This window comes from Guyanagaster necrorhizus (assembly GCF_019112545.1).
Source record: "Guyanagaster necrorhizus MCA 3950 unplaced genomic scaffold BT62scaffold_51, whole genome shotgun sequence".
Lineage (NCBI taxonomy): Eukaryota > Fungi > Basidiomycota > Agaricomycetes > Agaricales > Physalacriaceae > Guyanagaster > Guyanagaster necrorhizus.
Window position 1 is genome coordinate 265930 of NW_025064930.1, and position 7963 is coordinate 273892.

General features: G+C 48.3%; 4 protein-coding genes across 4 annotated transcripts; 2 read left to right on the forward strand and 2 right to left on the reverse strand.

Annotated features, from left to right (window-relative positions):
* Positions 1–312: 312 nt before the first annotated feature.
* On the forward strand, positions 313–3793 carry BT62DRAFT_983171 (uncharacterized protein; the record flags this gene model as incomplete). Its single annotated transcript, XM_043189756.1, has 15 exons — positions 313–395; positions 449–716; positions 764–902; positions 1026–1240; positions 1574–1780; positions 1834–1868; positions 2026–2112; positions 2180–2268; positions 2364–2422; positions 2458–2543; positions 2619–2639; positions 2716–2786; positions 2837–2955; positions 3073–3235; positions 3291–3793. The coding sequence occupies 15 exons, from the start codon at positions 313–315 to the stop codon at positions 3791–3793; spliced, it is 2145 nt and encodes a 714-aa protein (XP_043033854.1).
* A 143-nt stretch (positions 3794–3936) lies between these two features.
* BT62DRAFT_957155 (uncharacterized protein) lies at positions 3937–5241 on the forward strand. The gene is made up of 4 exons (XM_043188399.1): positions 3937–4392; positions 4445–4543; positions 4606–4715; positions 4783–5241. The coding sequence occupies exons 1-4, from the start codon at positions 4206–4208 to the stop codon at positions 5149–5151; spliced, it is 765 nt and encodes a 254-aa protein (XP_043033855.1). The 5' UTR covers positions 3937–4205; the 3' UTR covers positions 5152–5241.
* A 71-nt stretch (positions 5242–5312) lies between these two features.
* BT62DRAFT_997837 (uncharacterized protein) lies at positions 5313–6638 on the reverse strand (the record flags this gene model as incomplete). The annotated part of the gene is made up of 2 exons (XM_043190684.1): positions 5617–6638; positions 5313–5555 (listed from the first exon to the last, which is right to left on the reverse strand). Exons 1-2 carry the CDS (start codon positions 6274–6276, stop codon positions 5313–5315), a joined length of 903 nt encoding a protein of 300 aa, XP_043033856.1. The 5' UTR covers positions 6277–6638.
* Positions 6050–6638, reverse strand: BT62DRAFT_957158 (uncharacterized protein). The gene has a single exon (XM_043188400.1). The coding sequence runs from the start codon at positions 6606–6608 to the stop codon at positions 6342–6344; it is 267 nt and encodes an 88-aa protein (XP_043033857.1). The 5' UTR covers positions 6609–6638; the 3' UTR covers positions 6050–6341.
* Positions 6639–7963: the final 1325 nt, after the last annotated feature.

The following is a 7963-nucleotide window of genomic DNA, read 5'->3' on the forward strand; positions in this document are numbered from 1 at the left end:
ACTGGCCTTTCGTGTCGTCATGTAATGCCTGGCGAAAGCAACGATCGTAATGGGAGCATGACAGCTGACCGCGACTTAGAAGACGGGTATAAAAGGGTGCTGGCAGTTGGCTATATGCGTCTTGGCTATGCGCTTTCTGACGACGCCGGGGTGCCCAGAGCTGGCTCGGATATCTTGGGAGATGTGATATCGAGCTTTCAAGAAATATATCTTCTTATCCTGGTGCGAGACGAGCCTTTCTTCTCTCATGTTCGGTCTAACTTATGTATAGGGTACATATTGACGTCGCTGCATGAATCCACGGATGGACTGATGGCCCGGCTAAGCATGGTCGGATCCTACTGCAATGCCTTTGGGCGAGATATCGAACATCTCACGGTTGAGGTTACCTATGAGTTCTGTGCGTGTTCCCAATATCTGCTCTTTTCCACGTTTTCACTATCCTCAGCCTCCACGTCAACATTTTCGATACTTTAAGAACTCAATACGCGATACCCGAGTCCATCATCGCTCGCCCTACGTTTGAGGGAAGGAAACACGCCTCGGACCTCATTTTCAACTACGCGGGCATCTCTATTTGCGTTTTTGATTACCCGGCGAGCAGAGCCGGAAGGAATGCCTCGCTGCCATCTACACCACTTCCGCCAATATTAGCAGGAGATAGTTCTACGGCTTTTGATGGGTTCCCTCTAGTATTCGAGGACCAATATCTCCAAGTATGCCGTCCTTTATTACTCCTGGACACTTACCAATATTACTGCAGCTCATTTCGACGCTACCTTTGGATGCGAATGTATATGGCTTGGGTGAAATCATCGCCTCGTCGGCTTTAAACGGGACACTAAAGGGACAATACAAGCGATGTGGGCGCGTGATCGAGCCGAATCTGTGGATGAGAGTCTGTAAGTTTGTTTCTTCATATTCTGGACACTTGGTGACGAATATGTAGTTGTGGCACTCATCCGTTATATCTCGAACATCGGTTGGGTGGTGAGCCTGCATCGCATGAGGTCTTACTCCTTAAGTTAGTAAAACGTCTCTCCGTGAACGTTCTGAACTTATCTTTACTAGTGCCGCTGGAGGAGATATTCTTCTGTTTACTCCCCAAGACTCACTGCTGTCCGTTCTACAATACCAGTTAATCGGCGGAGTTCTGGACTTTCACTTCTTTTCCGGTCCGAATCCTCAAGACGTTGCGCGACAGTACAGCGATCTAGTTGGTCGGCCTCCGTGGCAACCTGTGTAGGCTTCTGGCTTTCACTTATGCAGGTATGCCTGTATTCGTGGCGTCAGAACCAGCCGTTGATGACGCAAATGGGGATATCTCGACATAAATAATGCACAAATGCAAGTTCAGAAGATGAGAGAAGCCAACGTCCGTTTGGAAGGTAAATAACCGTTGTCAACTTAGGAGCTAGTGCGTCTTTATGATGTCCTCCTTAGGTATTACTCAATTAACCATTTTTCCTCAGGAATCTTGTCATCAGAAGTGTCCGTCGAATTATGTTAAAGGCTCACTTTCTGATCTTTCATTACAGACATCCCTGTCGTCGACGCAGCCATCGCCAAACAGGTCAATAAATCCGACATGGTGAGAGATCACTTCTGCAATGTTGCATTTTCTAACAAATCTGACAGTACCTTCCTTACGCCTTCGGTGTTGCTCAGTCTGTCAAGTTCTTCTGTCATGCCCCTTGATGCTGACAGAAGCCCCAGGGGTATCTTCATGACGAATCCAGACGGCTTCGAATACGTCGGCCAAGTATGGTCCGGATACATGGTGCACTACCGTTATCCCCTCCAGTCGTGGTTGGCTTGCTGACTTGTTGACAGGTTTTCCCTGATTGGTTTCGGAACAACACCCAGCAGTGGGTGGCGGACAGAGTCACTAGGGAACTGATCTTTGGAAGGTGTCCACTTTGCCGGCATATGACTTGACATTTGACATGAACGAGGTCAGCACATTCTTTGGTGTACGTCTGTCATCCTTGCTTGTCTGCTGATCATTCAATGACGTTCACATAGCGGAACGAGTGCTAATCTGACAAACACTAGTGTCCCGTTCATTCTTCCCGGCCAACCCGGAAATCCTATTTTAGATTATCCAGAATGGTGAGCATTGGATCATTTAAGGTTTCGCGTACAGACTTCTATGAGCGAATGCTGATGATGAGATTAGTTACGACCGTGCAGCTTATGCTCCCAGTGGAAAAATAACTGTTAACGGAACATCGACTTGTACGGTCACCATCAATCAGACTCTCAACCGTTGAGAGATTGATCTCACACTCCGTCGTATACAATCCATAATGGTGCATCACGATCATAATATGCCTTCTGCCTGTACTGAACGGCTTGATTAGGATTCGGCAGACTGTCGACTGATAGTGTTGCGACCAATGCGACGCACGTAAACGGCATAGTCGAGCCCACAACTTGTGGGGCTTGATGGAAGAGAAAGCTACCTACCAAGCGCTGAAGGACAGCTTACCTGGAAAGGGGCCGTTCGTCATCAGTCGATCGACTTTCACTTCCTCTGGCAAGTGGAGTGGACTGGTCACTGGGTACAAAGATTTCCCTATTACATGTTACTCCGAACTGATGTGATTACTGTATAGCTTTGGCGATAATCACTCTCTGTAAGTATAGCAGCCTTTGCTATCGTGCCTGAGGTCACTGATTTGAGACGCACAGATAGCGATACATGTATTACAGCATTCAGGGTATCCAGCAGTTTCAGTTATTTCAGACACCTTTTGTCGGTGCCGATGCCTGTGGATTCAATGGTGTCCCATAGGAACATCTTATCACCATGACGACTGACGCATCTAGATAGACGGGAACACTGATGAAGAGCTGTGTAATCGGTGGATGCAGTTAGCTGCATTTCCACCATTTTATCGCAATCAAAATATCAAGGGTGCAATCTCTCAGAAACCTTACCGCTGGGACAGCGTCGCCAATTGCATCGAAAACCGCTATAGCCGTTCGTTATTCTCTGTTACTTTATTGGGTAAGCGGTTTTTTGGTACCGGACTTGCTTCTTTCCACACACTGACCTTCTCGTTTCAGTACACCCTGTTCGCGAACGCATCTCTGTATGGTACTTCACCTGTTTGCCCGCTCTTCGGATTTCCGGATGAGCAAGAGCTGTTCGGTGTTGACAAGCAGTTCTTGATTGGACGGGACATTTCGGTGACGCCCTTATTAGAACCCAACGTCTCTATTGTTGATGGTGGGGACTGTACACCAGTGTCCATACGTAAAGTGTACTAATGGGAATATGGGAGTCTTTCCCGGACGTAGTAGTGTCGTATGGGGGGACTGGTACACCCACGAGCTCGTTAATGCGACATCGGGTGGTAACACGAGTCTTTCGGCGCCGCTAGGACATATCAACCTCCATGTTCGCGATGGAACGGCTATTCTCCTCCACGCAAAAACAGCGTACACCATCGAAAAGACCCATCAAGGACCGTACTTGTTACTTGTGTCTCTGCCCTCGAACGGCATCGCCTCAGGCTCGGCTTACATTGGTGACGATGTGACTGCTCTGCCAACTCCTAATACAACGTTGGCTTTCTCTGTTTCGGAGAGTAGGTCAGTCATTACACCTGTTGGGAACTTCAATGTGTCGCGGAGGCTTTGTTCTGTTACGGTCTTGGGTGTGCCAGCTCGGCGCAGCGCCGTGACTCTTGGCGATCAAGCACCGTTGTGGGTGTTTCAAAAAACTCTGCAGAAACTTTACTTGATGGAGTTGGACGTGGACCTCGACCACCCTGTCTTTCTTTAGTGGTGATGAAGTCGAGACGATCTGGCACTAGAATACAATCGTAAAGAACGTTTCACATCAAACCTCGACGGACTCGAAAAACTGGTTAGTATCTGTATCTGATGCCCGTGAATTGCTTTCTGACGTCTATGCTGGATTCGCAGCACACAGGGATTTCTTTTGGTATCGACACCTGATTGACAGTTTCCGCTTGAACCCTGTAGACTGTAGTATACTAATATGCACCTTGCCTTTCTAATCTTCTTATCTAGCGAGTGATGATCTGGACTGGACCTCGTCCTCGCCGCCCAGAACATTTCTTCTTCTTTGCTGTTCCCATGATTCGAGCTCGCAATAGTTGAGTAATACATTAATAATCATGACGCATTGGCGATGATTCGAACTACCGCTCTGACTCCCACCACAAATCACAATGGGCAAGTTCTACGACGAAATACCTGGATATGTTATGACTATGATCAAGAAACAGCAAATGTTTTGGGTGGCCACTGCTCCATTAAGTGCTGATGGGCATGTCAATCTGTCATCCAAGGGCGTTGAAGGGACTTTCCACATCATCGACTCTCATACGGTGTGGTACGAGGACCTCAGTGGAAGCGGTAAGTCTCCACTCCACGTCTACTTTACCTAACATCTCTCATCATTACTCAGGTGTGGAGACCATATCGCACCTTCGCGAAAACGGAAGGATTACCATTCTATTCAATGCTTTCGAAGGTCCACCGAGCATTGTCAGACTATTTGGGAAAGGTCCGTAGATTTTTTTTAAAAAATGCTGTACCAGTGTGAATGAACGGTTTTCTTCTGTGTAGGAAAATTTTACGAATTCGGTACACCCGAGTACAACGCCTTTATCCGCCCCGAGACACGTCATCCTGGATCTCGTGCGGTCATCGTAATCGACGTGCACAAAGTTGGGACGGTAAGTGCATGCATGCTATTTCCGTTTTTTTTTTTCCCTTGGGTGTGCTCAGAAGGCGTCACGTCAGTCCTGCGGCTATGCCGTTCCATTTTACGAGTTCAAATCGCATCGTACCCGGCTCCTTGAATACGCAGCCAAACGCGAGCTTGCTGATATTGAAGCCGAAGAAACGGAGAGCCCGATATGCGAGCCCCCTCGGCCGGATAATGGTTTGAAACGGTACTGGATCAAGAATAACTTGACGAGTATCGACGGGTTACCTGGGATGACTACCGGGCAGGATTCTACCGACAAGTTCCAAACTAGGGGAAGGGTGTACAAGAAGGATAATGAGAGCGTATCGATGAGAGGCTACTTTAGGCAGGTGGATATGAGATTCGTTCTGGGATTTTCTTTGGGAGTGGCGGTCATCACCACTTCAAGATTTCTCATTTAGTGGTCGACGGAAATAATGTAATTTTATGAACATCGTGGAGTTGAATACAGTGTACGTTCCGGTGATCCAAGTATGTGAAACAAATAATACAAACCATATGTGCGATGGAAGTATGCTCGTGTGGGAAAAAAAAAAACTGTCTAAGGAAAAAGCAGGAAGGATTACAATTCTTGTTGCGGACCCGAGACTTCGTTTGGAGCAATTTCCAAAGGCGAGAGACTGGGCGGTGCGGGAGATGAACTAGAAGCATTCCCAAAGGCGCGGCTTGCGAATGGGTAAATAAACAAGGTCGTGTCGAAGTGTTGCTGATCCTTCCTGAAATCGTCAAATAGTATTTCTCGTTCTTCTTTTTTTACCTCCTGGTACCATTGCGACATTATGTCCTCTGTGCTGAGATACGGAACCTGATTTACAACGTCAAGAAATGTCGATAAAAGAATAGGAGGATATCAGAGAATGGCTCACAAAGGACTCTGGCTCGGCCCACGAGATGTCGGTATCAGCTTGAGTGTAATCCCACGAAGGCTCGATCCAAATACTCTTAGCCTGGACGTCACTGAAGTCCGAAGAGATAAAGCCATTGCGACCATCGGCCATGCCGCATAGCAAAGATGGAGGAATCAACTGGAACTCTCTCGGGTCCGCAGGCCATGAATACGAAAGCTCTTCCGGCTCGAGTAGTTGCATTGGGATGGATGAAACGTCGAAGGAAGAAGGATACGCCGAGGACGAGGAATGATACGTCATGATGCGGCTCGGGCGACGCTGCAAGTCGTCTCGAGTTTCAAAGACTGGTCCAATTGGGACATCATCCTCGTCTTCGTGATGGACAGCCGGGGGGGCGGCAGGCACAGAACCAGGAGGAGGACACGAGGAGGAGCGGCGACAAGGTAGGCTGTGACAGATGGCCGAGTGCGGAGCCAAAGGTGGGTACTCGCCGTTTTGCCTGGATCGCGAAGACCGTCCTCGATGCCCCGATTCGGCGTACCCCATCGTGTGGGCCTTCTTTCTGGCGACCCTCGGACTTTTCCTGGGCTCGTGCTTGTAGTCGGGATAAAGAAGGGCGTGTTCGGTTTTCTCCTGCCCTGTTAACATGTTCCAAGGTTGCTGTTGCGGAGAGGTCATATCGTTCCACAGAGAACCAGCGATGCGAGATATGTTGTCGTTTCTTTTCGATGGAAGGAAGGAATTTATTTTGGCGGACAAAAGTCGCGACGAAAGAGAATGAACGCGTTACGTGGTAGAGGGATATGTCCCGTAAGCTGCCTCCGGGCGTGGGACCTTTTTTGGTTTTCTTTTGAGGGATGTGGTGGCACGTTTGAAAGAACGTCGGAAGAGGAGACGGGGGTAATCAATGTAGTGGTCGGGGTAGGCGTGGGAGTTGGCGAGGGGTACGACAAGAAGAGCGAAGGTTGGTAAAACAAAGATATGAGGAGGAGGCGGAGGCTCGGGATCATAGACTGTTCGAACTGAAGCACAGATGGACACCCCCCCGTTAAACGATGTAGAATCAGGTCAAAAGGACGCCGTTTATAAAGAATCCCCAGGACGTCAGAGTGGAAAATAAGGATGGCCAATGTGCCTTTGTTCGAGTGATCGCTAGGACTGTTTGCCTATTTGAGCACGTTTCCCGTGGACCAACGGAGGGCTACATCCGTCTAGACAATGATTATCCACTGATTGTTGTTATGGCACACCGACACTTTAACACCAAGAAGATCGATTCCAACGTGGGGGCCTTAGCCTTGGATCGACTTGACCTTTTGAGCACTAGTGAGCACAGGAAATTTGGCACCAATTTCAATCGAGCACATCTCCGATTAGTAAAAAACAACGTGTTTGAAGGACGGTCAGATTGACGATGAAAAGAACTTTCACGTTGAACGTCCCTCTTTGTCCGCTTAATATAGAATGGGCCCTAAAGACAAGAAAAATGTGGAACCGAGAGTGGTCTCGCAGCACAGTCGGATGCAGCTGACGGAATCTTTCTGAGAAACTGGAGACCTCATACAGTCTGCACAGAACAGAGTCCACGGCGTTCCGGAATATAAAGGTAGATTCACCTTCAAATCACGGCCGCGCGACGCCAGTGTTGACAGACAGTGTCCGTTTCATTGTGGATCAATTTTGAATTCATTAAGGGTCAATTAAAGGAAAAGAACCTGCCTTGAGTAAGTGGTCACACTTAGTACGATAAAGCCCCTGGCTCTCGGCGTACATACTCCCTCGGTGCAGGGTCATATTTTTGAATTCGCCACTGATAGACCGGAGTCTTGTTGATTCCGAAGCCTATCGCGACGAGAGGCCCCCCAAAATCACCAGCGAGCCCATCAATGCAATCAATTCGAGAACCCGAAATAAGTAACAGTGATGTGAAGCAATCGACGAGGACGAGGAGTGGGATCCTTTGTCCTGCGACATCGTTCGGTACAAGTTCTTTTGGGAACCCTTCGAAGGCACGGGATGCTGGTTTACCAGAAGTCAACGATGCAGAAGATCATCAGTGACGCTGTGCCGAGGTTAGGGAGAGCCAACATTGTTCTACGCGCTCAAGCTTTAGCTGTCTCCTAGTGACGGAGAAGTTCGACAGGTAGACTGGAAGCTATCAAGCAATCATGGGTATATAGAGAGGTCAAATTTCGAAGAGGGGGTATTCCCGCCAAAGAGGTATAAGTTTAACAGATTGGATGGGTGATCAGCCGTGTGCAATCTTGATTTGTTGGAGCCCTGGTAAATATAAGGGTATCCAGAAATGGGGCAATGAAGTCTGATGCCATGCCAACGCCTCTTCACTGGCATTTGGAGAAAGTAA